This window comes from Vicia villosa, linkage group LG5 (genome assembly GCF_029867415.1).
Source record: "Vicia villosa cultivar HV-30 ecotype Madison, WI linkage group LG5, Vvil1.0, whole genome shotgun sequence".
NCBI classification, from domain to species: domain Eukaryota; kingdom Viridiplantae; phylum Streptophyta; class Magnoliopsida; order Fabales; family Fabaceae; genus Vicia; species Vicia villosa.
In genome coordinates, this window is record NC_081184.1 from 60,337,612 (window position 1) to 60,351,643 (window position 14,032).

The following is a 14,032-nucleotide window of genomic DNA, read 5'->3' on the forward strand; positions in this document are numbered from 1 at the left end:
CAAAGTTATGCCCCGGCCAAGTCATGTGTTGGCATAGGCGTGAGGCACAAACTCAAGGCATGCGCGCAACATTTGGTCGAGCACGTGGTGGGTCATTTTCAAGTCCATTTTTAAGTAATTCTAGGATCTTCTTGGGGTGATGTTTGATGCTAATCCATTCATTGCCATGTCCTCTTTCCATTGATGTGTTGATCATGATATTTGGACAAGGGAACAATCATTTACAAAGGCTCAAAGTCATGACTTCATAAAAGACCATTCTGCAGAGATATGGGCCAGCATATTTGAGTCCACACGCATAGAGGAGCCAGTCGCTACATGACATCTTCCCATGCATTTTTGACTAAGTTACAAACCTATTCTCTCAATCATTCCAACATGAAATCTATGCTATCACGCATCATCTTTGCATAGAGTCCAAGTTTGAATCAAATAAGGAACTGTGGCAAGAGTTTTATGCATGAGAAGAGAGCATCTTGGACATGGTTGTTGGCCAAAGTTTCATGCTATGGCAACTTGCAGCAAGGGTGTAATGTGTATTCACCATCAGCCAATTACTCCAATTGCCCATGCAACCTCACTGAATGCAAAAAGCTTACATAAAACATACCACAAGTATACACTCCTTGTTCACTAAGTGTTAAAGAGAAATACTACCCTACAACAAGTTACACCATACATCACTACACCACACATATATAATCATTTTCCTTTCACAAACTCAGGGGCTACACATACTTTTCATTTTTTCTCAGTTTCAAAAACTCTCATCTCTCTCGTCCTAGTGCTCTATTTTTTTTCCTCTCAATTTCACACACCATAACAACTTCTTCAACAACCATAACCGTATCAAGTTCTCACCTTCATCTTCACCATCTCCATCAACCTTCAACCATGACATAACCACAACCAAGCTTCAACCTTCAACACATCATCATCATCACAAATCCTCACTCTCCTTCAAACACCACCATAGCTTTCTCTCGTCAAAATCATCATCATCCATGGAGGTTCTGAGCAAGAGCAAGATCCTTCTTCAACATGTGCGATAGTGAGCTTGCTTCTCGTTCGGTGCACCGTTTCTCTGAAGTTCTTTCATCATCAGCATCATCATCAAGCTCCGATCAGTGATAATATTGTGCTCTTTTCTTTGATTCAAGATCAAACAAGTAAGTGATTCTTTCCATGACTTTAGAAGCATGTATAGGCCTGGAACCCGTCATCAGGGATTGGGTTAGGATTTAGACCACCATGTTTGCATTGAAGGTGTTGCATATGATGCATGATTCGTTGCCTTTGAATATGAATTCGGTTTGCGTGTGAAACTTGTTGTTTGGATGGATGAATCGTCTTTTTGAACTCTGTGAGTGGATCGAAATTGATTGATGTGCTTAGTTTGTTCTTTGGCGAGTTTGTTATGAAGCTAGGGTTTTAAGTTTGCATTCGGATGAGAGAATAGAGTAGGAATTAGAAGGAACTAATTGCAGATCCGTACTCGGCGTGAAATTCCGAGTGGAAAGGTGGTGGCTTTTGAGTTTTCTGGAAAATTTGGTCCGGATCCACCGTGGGAACCGCCGGAGAAGACAACCGGAAAACGTCTCCGGCGTCCGTGCATGGCGTCCTGTTTTTTTCTCCCGTTTGCCTGCGTGTCATTGCATGATTGGTCCATATTCCCATTTTCTTGGTTATCCTGTATAGTTTAAATGATTAGAACGTGAGGTGGCGCGCTATGATAGGATAGGATTCTTGTTTTGTCCTTTAGCCATTTAAATGAGACTTGACCAATTGATGCAAGGTCTGTATGTATGTATTTGGCATGTCACGTTTCAGGCAAGATGTAATAGTTACCACATAAATATTGAAGTATTAATGCACTTGCTGAATTAATTGCTGAATGAAATAAAATTGGAATAATGAAACAAGGTGGGCCATGAGCTGATTCTGTTAACATGGGCTTGGTGTTTTCGCTCTTCGCACCCCCTGAGAGTCAGGCCCAAACACGCTAACAAATAGTTTTAGTTCAAATTACTTTACTTTTTCACCCCCAGTTCTAGACAGATTTTAGTCCTATTTCAATTTTGTTTCTTCCATAACTTTTGATTCGTAAACCAGTTTTCCCTCAAATAAAAAATCCACAAAAATATGTTTTAGATATTTCTATGTGTGTAAATAATCTTGGTATTTTCTATAGATTTTTAGAAATTAGTTTGCTATTTTTAATAAATCCTTTGCTTTGGTACGTTCATGTTTCTTTTGTTTTTGATAGACTTTGCAAATTAATTTCGTTTAGCACCTTAGGATCAAAGTTTAATCACCAATTTTTGTATGGCTACTGTAGACTAATACATGATAATGTGTAAAAAAAATGAAAGTCCAATTCCATGTTTTGGTTAGGTTTTCATTAGGTTTTCTATACCCGATTTATGTGCGTTTCTAAACGGATAACCATGTGAATTTGACCTATAATTTGCTTTGCATTTATGCAATTGACTTAGGGTCTTCTTTTACATATAATTAGGGATGTTTAGAGGTCCTAGGACCTGGAATTGAAATTTTTAGTCATGTTTTCTTATTTTACTTGATTTTTCTTTCCCACATGTAAATAACTTGCTTTTGGCTAACAATTGTGTTGTAACTTGTACAAGTGACCTATAATTTTGTGTGAAACTTTGTGACTTGATTCCATAATTGTTTAGACACCTATTAGAGGTCATTAGCTACTGACTTCCATCATTTGATTACATCTTTCTAACTTCACTCCTAATTTGAATTCTATTAACTAGTTTTGACCTAGTTTTGTATAGTTTTGTTAGAACTTTGTTTGTTTCAAGTTAATTGACTAACATAGATTGGTATAAGGTCTTGGACCTATAAATGAACTAATAGCTACTGACTTTAATCTTTGTTCATGTTTTCATTTGCTTTTTGTTTCGATTAATTGATATTTGTTCGCTAATTGTTAAGTAACGATTCATGCGATACTTTGGTAACTTCTTGTGAATATTTTTGTAAGATGTAATGATGCTTTTGTGTTTAATTTAGGACACTAATTTCATTGGTTTGCTACTGCCCTAGGGCTTTCTTCCCTCTTTCTCATGCTTTGCCTCTTCTTTCACACTTTGATTGTTGTTAGTTTAAGAGGCGACGATTGTTTGTTCTTCCTCGACCTTTTGTGGATTGTTTTCTCTTGGGATTCGTTGTGTGTAGTCTCTCTTAGGAGTAGACTTAGTTAGGGACTTAATTAAGTCACCTACCTTGCTTGTTGCTTTTTCTTATCTCTTACTATATGCTTACCATGTTCCCTTAGGGTGGTGACTTCAATCTTCATTAAGATTAGTCACATAGAACAACTTAGGTTGTAGTCTATGCATGATAACATAGGTAGAGATCCCTTATCCTTGACCTTAGGGCCACTTGTAGAGTAGAATAACTTAGATTAGAGAATAGGTTAGTTCCCTTTTGTTCATTCTTTTTTCTTTTCAACATTAAAACACTAATAAAATAAAGATGCGAATCACATTAAGAAAGTGATAGAGAAATGAGTGGGATTCATTCCCTAATCTGTTTCTCAATCACTTAGTGGCATAGAAATGAGTGGGATTCATTCCCTAATCTGTTTCTCGGTCACTATTTAATGGGAGAGAAATGAGTGGGATTCATTCCCTAATCTGTTTCTCAAACATTAATTAATGGAATAGAAATGAGTGGGATTCATTCCCTAATCTGTTTCTTGAACATTATATAATGGGATAGAAGTGAGTGGGATTCATTCCCTAATCTGCTCCTTGATCATTATACATTTTATGTGATTCTAATCGCAAGTAAATTCCCTTAAAAAATACCCAACCAAAAACACTTAATAAAGGCTCAAATTAAAACAAAGTGACGAAGTGGTGCGAAACCTTGTATTGGGTTTTGTTCATCATGTAGTTACATAAAAAACACAAACCCAAGTTCATTTTTCTTTTGCCTTGTTAGGCGCTTAAGAACATGTTGAGTCCATTCCAAATTAGGCGTATAAGTCTCCAAAGGTCGAGCATCGTGGATTGTGACCTTAGCCGCTGTTCAACTAAAAAACACAAAACAAATGGAAACTATGGAGCCGAACTACGGTCGCTCTGATTCCTTAAAAGGGATACGTAGGCATTGGGTCGCGGGGCCTAAGCGAGCACACTTGTAAATAATTCCTTCTTTTCCCCGTATTTCTTTTGCATTCATTCGCATGTAGATTTAGACATAGATATACACCCTTTAGATAGAAACAAACATAGGTGGATACCATCGAGTACGATGGGCGTGAGGGGTGCTAACACCTTCCCCTTGCGTAACCGACTCCCGTACCCCGTTCTCTGGTCGAAAGACCTTGTTCTTATTTTGAGTTAGGTTTTCTGATATTCCTTTCCCACGATGGGATGAATATATTAGTGGCGACTCTGATTCCATTTTTCGCGGTAGCGACAGCTGGCGACTCTGCTGGGGACGTTGCTAGACCTGTGCTGGTCCGTTCTTAGCGAGTCGATCCTAGCCTTTGTTTGTTTGTTTGTTTATTGGGTGTTTCTTTGTTTGTTTGCTTATATGTTTGCATCTTGTATATATGTTTGCATATCATGTCTATTTTCCGCTTGCATAGCATGCATCTGGACTATATTATGGGTCCCCGTGGGGGCCACATATTTTCTGCTTTGTTTTGCAGGTTGGGTGGGATGTTACATGAGGTAAAAGGCCCAATACCCAGGCCAGAGTTGACACATAGGATACCTAGGATAGAGTGGATAGTCATGACGCCAACAGAATGTCAGGTTCTGTTGATTGCGAGCATGAGACCCACGACCAGCCGAGACTCGAATGGGATACCGTTGTTGGCATGTATTTGCAACAATGATGGTGTTTCAGGAGAGTTGTTAACGCTGGAGACCTTTTGACCTACCTTGACCTAGATTCACCTGTGAGTGGGGTGGGATATTCATGACAGGTACCGTTGGTGACTGTTCTATTCTGTTGGTGACTATGGTTCTTATGGGTTTGTGGTATCTATGCCGGACTTTTGATCCTGCAACATCCGATCTTGTTCAGAAGCAACATACACCTCTCTTATATGGGGATGACCTCTCATTGCATCATACTCATCATAGCATGTTTAATTTCGAAAAAAAAAAAGAGAGAAAAAGAAAAAGAAAAAGAAGAAAAAAAGAGAAAAAAGAAAAGAGATTAATATTCATATGCATGCCATTTTTTCAGGGTATCCAAAGTCAACACCTCTCATCAAGAATGGCTAACAGTGTGACCGTCAGCAAAAAGACTACGAAGCATACCTTCTCTTGCAGTTTCTACCGTGAGGATATAACACCTTTGGTTCGATTGAGCACCCGAGTTACTGAGCAAAATCTGGATGAATTCAGAAAGACTTATGGCCACATTCTGCTTATGTTGACTACTCGTATTGATGAGTGGGGTCTCTACACTCTTCTTCAGTTTTATGATTCTGAGCTGCGCTGCTTTACATTTCAAAATTACCAATTAGCCCCTACCCTCGAAGAGTATGCACATATTCTTCAAATCAAGGTTCAACATAAGGTTCCTTTTGTGTGTGCACCTGAGAAGCCAAAAATGGATCGCATTGCTGATGCTCTTTACTTGAGCATGAAAGACGTTAAGGATAACTGGAAGCCTAATGGTGGGACCCAGGGATTCTATGTGAAGTTTCTGATGAGGGAAGCTGAAGCCCTTGCTGATAAGGAAAAGTGGACAGAATTCAATGCTCTCCTGGCAGTCATGATCTATGGATTAGTGATGTTCCCGAATATTCCAAATTTTGTTGACCTCACCGCCATTTGTCTCTTTATGGATCAAAATCCTGTACCCACTCTATTGGCTGACACTTATTATGCCATCCATTCTAGGTATGGAAAAAAAGGATCAGTTGGGGGTTGTTTACCAATACTGTACGAATGGTTTTCTTCACATTTGCCTAAAAGCGGAGCATTTGTCACTACAAGAGATTCACAGAAGTGGCCCCAAAGGATTATGGGACTTACTGCAAATGATATTGTTTGGTATCACCTCCGAACAAACATCGAGCAAGTTATAACCAGATGTGGCAGTTTTGGCAATGTTCCTCTCATAGGGACAAAAGGAGTCATCAACTACAATCCGAAGCTAGCACTACGCCAGTTGGGTTTTGTACTGAAGGACAAGCCTTTGGATAAAGAGATATTTGAGTCCGTTTGCTTTGAAAAAGGAACCGATCCGGTAGGTTTGGAGAAAGTAAGGAGTGCGTGGAACAAAATTCATACAGAAGACCGAACTACCTTGGGGGAAAAGAATGCTATTGCTAAGAAAGCTTATACTGAATGGGTTGAAGAAAGAGTTAAGGAGCGCCTGCTGCCTTTCCCGAAGGTTAGCCCTCTATATGAACAACCACCTGAGATTTTAACTGCCACTGTACCAGCTGAGGAGTACAACCAAGTACATGTGGAGAATATCAGGTTGCGAGAAAAGAGGAAGACGCCAAAATAGATTATTTCTTGGTGGATCAGAAGAGGGCTGAATTAGCACATGAGGTTAAAATGCTGAAAGGAGGATCTTCCAGAGTTCAAAAAAGGGCTAGAACTGAAAAGGGTGAAAGAGTTACCACTGTTCGTATTGAGGACCATCAAAGGGTTATAGAAGAAGCGGTGAAGAAAGCAGAAGAAAAGCTCAAGCGAGAGTACAGAGAAGATTTAAGGGCTCACAAGCTCAGAGTAGAGAAAGAGGCTAGGGCCGAGGTAAAGGGTTTGAAAAAGAAGCTTGAAGAGGAAACCACTCAGAGGGTAGCAATCAAGAAGAAGCTCGAAGAGGAAATTACTCAAAGGATAGCCGTGGAGACACAACTTAAAGGTAGTCATCTCCGTTCCGCTAGACTAACAGAAGAGAATGTAAAGCTCAGAAACCAGATAGCAGAAATGGAAAGTACATCTGAAAAGAATACCCTCCCTGATTGCAAAGGATGTGAGAGCTTGGTGGCCCATTGTGATATGTTGGATGGGCAGTTGTTTCGCAAAGATGTGGTGATTCAAAGTTTTGTCAAAGGAAGAGATCGAGAAGTGACCAAGAAGATGTTTGATGAAACTAAGAAGTGGAGCGACGAGCACTTTAAACAAGGAGGACCTTTGTTTTACACCAAGATGGATTAGTGTTTGAGCTTGCATTTCATGACCACCACCAGGCTTGTTGGATGGGGTCCTTTATCTTTTCTGTTGTTTGAACTATCTTGTCAATGTATGGGTATGCCCAAACTCGAAAGGAGATTATTAATGAAATTTGAGTCTTTTGTTTCCTCTTGATGCTTATCTTTTGTCACATTGTTAAACATTCTTGATTAATATTAAATATTTTGGATACTCTGAAAATGGCACCTCACATCATATGCACACATGCACCTCATGCACATCATGCACAAACAGGTACATCAGATGGTGTTCTTATTTGACTGTTCAAGTTTTCTCTTTCAGCAATTGCACCTCCGCCTACACATCGCTACTACACAAGGGCTAATCACTCACTGCAAATGGATCAGTTAAGGGACGATCTTATCCAGATGAGAACTCAGGTTACTGCTCAGATGGCTCAGTTCATGGAAGTCATGCAAAACATGGCTGATCGCCAAGAAGAGCTCAGGATCCGAATGGACACAGTTGCTCAGGTTGTTGCGGACCCCCCGCAAAGAAATCCTGCTGATATTCGTGTCAATGGTGAGCCTGTGATCGGAGGACCTGGTGTAATCCCTCCTGCTGCTAATCAAGGTAATCCCCGTGGGCCTCCCCAACCTACTCCTGAAGGACAAACCACACAACAAATCAGAAGGGCTGCTGCCATCCCCGTGTTGGAAGAGGATCGACATGAGGATCTATTTCCTGAAAGTGAGTTGGGATTTCCACATGATGCTGGAAGGTTGTTCAGAGGACTGGAGGAAAGGATGAGGGCCATGGAAGGCCAAGGACTTGGTATGGACATTAATGACTTGGGTTTGGTTCCTGGTGTCCGCGTGCCGCCGAAATTCAAAGTGCCAGATTTTGAGAAATACAAGGGGAATACTTGTCCCAAGACCCATGTCCGAGCTTACTACCGCAAGATGCATGTCTATTCTGAGGACGAGGGGCTGTTGATGCATTTCTTCCAAGATAGCCTGACTGGGGCATCTTTGGAATGGTATATGAGGCTGGAAAGAGCTAGTATTCGAAGCTGGAGAGACTTGGTTGATGCCTTCATAAAGCAGTATCAATATAATGTTGACATGGCACCCAATCGCACTCAATTGCAGAATCTATCTCAGAAAGCTAATGAGTCCTTCAAAGAATACGCGCAAAAATGGCGCGAGTTGGCAGCCAGAGTTCAACCACCTATGTTGGAGAGAGAAATGATGGACCTGTTCACCAATACTTTGGAAGGTCAATACTATTCTGCTTGTTCCGCATCCTCGAGTTTCGCCGAGTTGGTCATGATTGGTGAGAGAATTGAAAGTGGAATCAAGGCTGGTAGAATTCAGAATCCGAGTGCTGCTAGTTCCTCCTCTGGGGTTGTTGGAAAGAAACCTTATAACGGGTTTGCCAAGAAAAGAGAGGGTGAGACGAGCGCTGCTTATTATGGTAAAGGCAAAATCCAGGCTCATCAACAAGTGGCCGCCGTGACTATACCGAATGTTCCATTTCAGCAACATCAACAACGAGGGTATACTCCGCGCCAGTATCAACCAAAGGCACCTGAGAGAACTTTTGACCCGATCCCGATGACATATGCACAAGTATTGCCATACCTCCTCGACTTGAAGTTGGTACAATTGAGAACTCTAGCCACTCCTGCTAAGTTGCCTCCTAATTGGGATGCTAATACAAGGTGTGAATTCCACTCTGGAGCACCTGGGCATAACATTGAAAACTGCAAAGCATTGAAGTATCAGGTTCAAAATCTTCTCGACTCCAAGGCCATTGAGTTCACTCCTACTCTAGGGCCTAATGTTGTTCAAAATCCCATGCCCCCTCATGGGTCTCATGCTGCAAACGCCCTCGATTGTGTTGAAGACACTCGTTTGGTTAAGGACGTGACTGAGTTAGGCTCTCTGTTGCCTTTACTGAAAGTAGAATTACTGAGAATGGGTCTATATGCTGGTTGTGGAGAATTGTGTAATGAGTGCATGGCCACTTCCTCCGTTTGTGATAAAGTGAAGAATGGTATTCAACAGTTGATAGATAGTGGGTATCTACAGTTTGAGCGCGTACGACGGCCCGAGGTATTTGAGAATGAAATTAATGTGGCATCCATCCCCTACACTCCTGCTAAGATCCCAATTCCTGCTAGAGCACCTCCTTTGGTTATTACATCGCCTGGTCCCGTTCCGTATACTAGTGAAAAGGCAATCCCATGGAACTACGGTGGAGAGGTTTTTTACCAAGGGGCCAAGTTTGAACTTAGAACACCAGTTGAGAAAGAAGACGTCGACAATGTTGTGGGAGTTGGAAGAATGACAAGGAGTGGCCGTATTCTCGATCCTCCTCAGAATATTCACAAAGGCAATACAGAAGCTCTAGCTCAAGCAAAAGGAAAAGGAGTGACAGAAGATACTATGGACCAGGGGCAAAGTTCTAATTCTGAGGACACTGTGGCCAAAGAGATGGAAGAATTCCTCAAGATCATCAAGAAGAGTGAGTATAAAGTGGTTGACCAGCTGAGTCAAACTCAATCTAAGATTTCGATCTTACAGTTGCTCTTATGCTCCGAGACACATCGAAATGCTTTATTGAGACTCCTAGGCACTGCCTTTGTCCCTCCTGAGATCTCAGTAAATCAGCTTGAAGGGGTAGTGTCTAATATCAATGCTGGAAATGGATTGGGATTCACTGATGCAGATTTGCCTTCTGAAGGTAGAAAACACAATAGAGCTTTGCACATATCTGTGGAGTGCAAGGGGACTATGCTATCTCGTGTTCTTGTTGATAATGGATCTTCTTTGAATGTGTTACCAAAGTCGTCTTTGATGAGGCTAGACTATTCTGGTGTTGAGATAAGGCCAAGCGAACTAACTGTGAGAGCCTTTGATGGCTCAAAGAGGTCGGTGTTTGGGGAGGTTGATTTACCAGTGATGATAGGTCCTCAACTCTTCACTATTACTTTCTTTGTGATGGACATCCACCCGGCTTACAGTTGTCTCCTGGGGCGTCCATGGATCCATGCTGCTGGGGCCGTGACTTCCACATTGCATCAGAAACTCAAATTTGCCACTCAAGGGAAGATAGTCACAATATGTGGGGAGGAAGAGCATGTGGTAAGCCATCTTGCGTCTTTCAAGTATATTGATGTGGAAGGGGAGGTCCACGAAACACCTTGTCAAGCATTTGAGGCTGTCCAGACTATCAAGATCCCTTATGTTGAAAAGAAGAAGTTGGAGGCTCCCATGTCCTCACTAAAGGAAGCTAAAGCTGTGGTTGAATCTGGTCATCCTGAAGGATGGGGCCGAGTCTTGGATCTACCAGTCAAGCAGGATAAATGTGGGGTTGGATATCAGTTGGGTCAGAGTTCATCTAAGGAGGCCTCCAAGAAGCCCGGAACCTTCATTCCGATCAAGTTCTCTAGTGCTGGCATCGTCAAGGATCATATTTGTGCTGCTGATGATGATATGGATAGCGATTATGACATTGAAGAATGGATCAAGCCGTGTGTCCCAGGACAGAAACTTCTCAACTGGTCTTCCGAGGACATCATCTCAATTGCTTCTGATCAAGAGTAATACTGTCTGTTTTTGTTTATCATACAATAATTCCTGTGTTCTGCCCAAGACACGGTGAACACATGTAGGGCATCATTTGTTGTTCTTCAATGTTAAAACCATTAATAAAAGGACGTTTTTGCATTCAAATATTTTTGATCCCTGTCTTTCATTTTTTACTTTTATATTTGTTTTAAATAAATAAAAAAATAATAAATAATGGCAACGTTTCTTACTCATAATCATCCCTCCATTCTAAAATAAAGCATAAATCATAATCCATGCAGATCCATCGCTCCTCCAGATTCTGTTGATAACGATCTTGCTATGCCTCGTTATGACTTCAACAATCCTATCTATACTGCTGAAGAAGGGGATGAAGAAGATTGTGAACTCCCCGATGAGTTGGCCAGATTGTTGAAACAAGAAGAGAAAGTGATCGAGCCACATCAAGAGCCTATTGAGACGGTGAATCTTGGCACCGAAGAGATGAGAAGGGAGGTTAAAATAGGGGCGTCTTTGAATGAGAATGTGAAAGAAAAGTTGATTGGAATGCTGAAAGAGTATTCTGATATCTTCGCCTGGTCTTACGAAGATATGCCGGGATTAGATACTGATATTGTTGTGCACAGGTTACCTCTTAAAGAAAACTCTCCACCGGTCAAACAGAAACTCAGGAGAACACGTCCTGACATGTCCAAGAAAATCCAGGAAGAGGTTCAGAAACAGTTTGACGCAGGTTTTCTTGCTGTAACAGTTTATCCACCATGGGTCGCCAATATTGTGCCTGTGCCTAAGAAAGATGGGAAAGTACGAATGTGTGTTGACTATCGAGATCTGAATAGAGCAAGCCCGAAGGATGATTTCCCGCTTCCTCACATTGATGTGTTGGTAGATAACACTGCTCAATTCTCAGTTTTCTCCTTCATGGATGGTTTTTCTGGTTACAATCAGATAAAGATGGCACCCGAGGACATGGAAAAGACCACGTTCATTACTCCTTGGGGCACCTTTTGTTACAAGGTCATGCCGTTTGGGTTGAAGAATGCTGGGGCAACCTATCAAAGAGCTATGGTGACTTTGTTTCACGACATGATTCATAAAGAGATTGAGGTCTATGTGGACGACATGATTGCAAAGTCCCATACTGAGGAGGAGCACCTTACCCACCTGAAGAAGTTGTTTGAGAGGTTAAGAAAGTTCAGGTTAAGGTTGAATCCCAATAAATGCACTTTCGGAGTGAGATCAGGAAAGTTGCTTGGTTTCATCGTAAGTGAAAGGGGTATCGAGGTCGATCCCGCCAAGGTAAAAGCTATACAAGAGATGCCTGAGCCGAGAACTGAGAAACAGGTTCGTGGATTCTTGGGAAGGTTGAATTATATTGCAAGGTTCATCTCACACCTTACCGCCACGTGTGAACCTATCTTCAAGCTATTGAGAAAGAATCAGGCAATAAAGTTGGATGACAATTGTCAAAAGGCATTTGATAAGGTTAAAGAGTATTTGCAAGAGCCTCCAATCCTCATGCCTCCAGTGAAGGGTAGACCGTTGATTATGTACCTGACGGTCCTCGAGAATTCAATGGGGTGTGTGCTGGGTCAGCATGACGAGTCCGGTCGAAAAGAGCACGCAATTTATTACCTTAGCAAAAAGTTTACCGATTGTGAATCAAGATACTCACTACTCGAGAAAACTTGCTGTGCTTTGGCATGGGCTGCTCGCCGACTGAGACAGTATATGTTGACTCACACCACTTTATTGATTTCAAAGATGGATCCGATCAAATATATATTTGAGAAACCAGCATTGACCGGAAGGATTGCCCGTTGGCAAATGATCTTGACAGAATATGACATACAATACACTACTCAGAAGGCCATTAAAAGTAGTGTAATTGCCGATTATCTTGCGCACCAACCTGTGGAGGATTACCAGTCTATGTACTTTGAGTTCCCTGATGAGGATATAATGTGTGTGGCAGAGACCTCCAAGAGTCAAGATCAGGAGGAAGGACCTGAACCAGGGGCGCGATGGACGCTCGTGTTCGATGGTGCTTCTAATGCATTGGGTAATGGTATTGGGGCCGTGCTTACTTCTCCGACAGGTTTTCACATTCCATTCACGGCCAGGATTTGTTTTGATTGTACTAATAATGTGGCTGAATACGAGGCTTGCATATATGGTATTGAGGCCGCCATTGATTTGAGGATTAAAAATCTTGCAGTTTATGGAGATTCCGCTTTGGTGATTAGCCAGATTAACGGAGATTGGGAAACACGCCACCCCAACTTGATTCCTTATAGAGAACATGTTGTGAAACTGGCTCAATATTTCGATGAGATCACTTTTGATCATATCCCTCGAGAGGAAAATCATTTGGCTGATGCCTTGGCCACTTTGGCATCCATGTTCAAAGTCAAATGGGATAATGAAGCGCCCTCAATCGTGATCAAAAGGTTGGATGAGCCTGCATTTTGTGGTGTTATTGATAATGTGCCTGATGAGAAACCATGGTTTTATGACATTAAGAAATTTCTGGAGACCCAAGAGTATCCTGAGGGTGCTTCCCTTACAGATAGGAAAACTTTGAAGAGACTGTCTGCCAAGTTCTTCATTGCTGGAGGTGTGTTGTACAAGAGGAACTTTGATTCTGTGTTGCTCAGATGCGTGGATAGACACGAAGCAGCAAAGATCATGCAAGAGGTGCATGAAGGATCCTTTGGTACACATGCAAGTGGGCATACCATGGCTAGAAAAATATTGAGAGCAGGTTATTATTGGTCAACCCTGGAACACGATTGTTTCAACCATGTGGTGGTGTGTTACAAATGTCAAGTGTATGCAGATAGGGTTCATGTGCCTCCGGTTCCTCTGAATGTGTTGACATCTCCCTGGCCGTTTGCTATGTGGGGCATCGATATGATTGGGGAAATTAAGCCCACCGCCTCTAACGGACATCGCTTCATCCTCGTTGCCATTGACTACTTCACCAAGTGGGTCGAAGCTGCTTCTTATGCAAATGTCTCCAAGCAAGTAGTGACTCGCTTCATCAAGCACCATATAATTTGCCGTTATGGGGTTCCTGAGAGAATTATCACTGATAATGGATCCAACCTCAATAATAAGATGATGAAGGAACTATGCGAGGACTTTAAGATCATGCATCATAACTCCTCCCCGTATAGGCCAAAGATGAATGGCGCAGTTGAAGCGGCCAATAAGAATATCAAGAAGATTGTGCAAAAGATGGTGATCACTTATAAGGATTGGCATGAGATGTTGCCTTTTGCTTTA

The 14,032-nt window shown here is 41.8% G+C and overlaps 2 protein-coding genes across 2 annotated transcripts; both read left to right on the plus strand.

The window, feature by feature from the left end:
• The first annotated feature begins 5,268 nt into the window (after positions 1 to 5,268).
• On the plus strand, positions 5,269 to 6,516 carry LOC131604724 (uncharacterized). Its single transcript, XM_058877146.1, has one exon. It carries the CDS (start codon positions 5,269 to 5,271, stop codon positions 6,514 to 6,516), a length of 1,248 nt encoding a protein of 415 aa, XP_058733129.1.
• Positions 6,517 to 7,546: 1,030 nt separating this feature from the next.
• LOC131604725 (uncharacterized) lies at positions 7,547 to 10,759 on the plus strand. Its single transcript, XM_058877147.1, has one exon. It carries the CDS (start codon positions 7,547 to 7,549, stop codon positions 10,757 to 10,759), a length of 3,213 nt encoding a protein of 1,070 aa, XP_058733130.1.
• Positions 10,760 to 14,032: the final 3,273 nt, after the last annotated feature.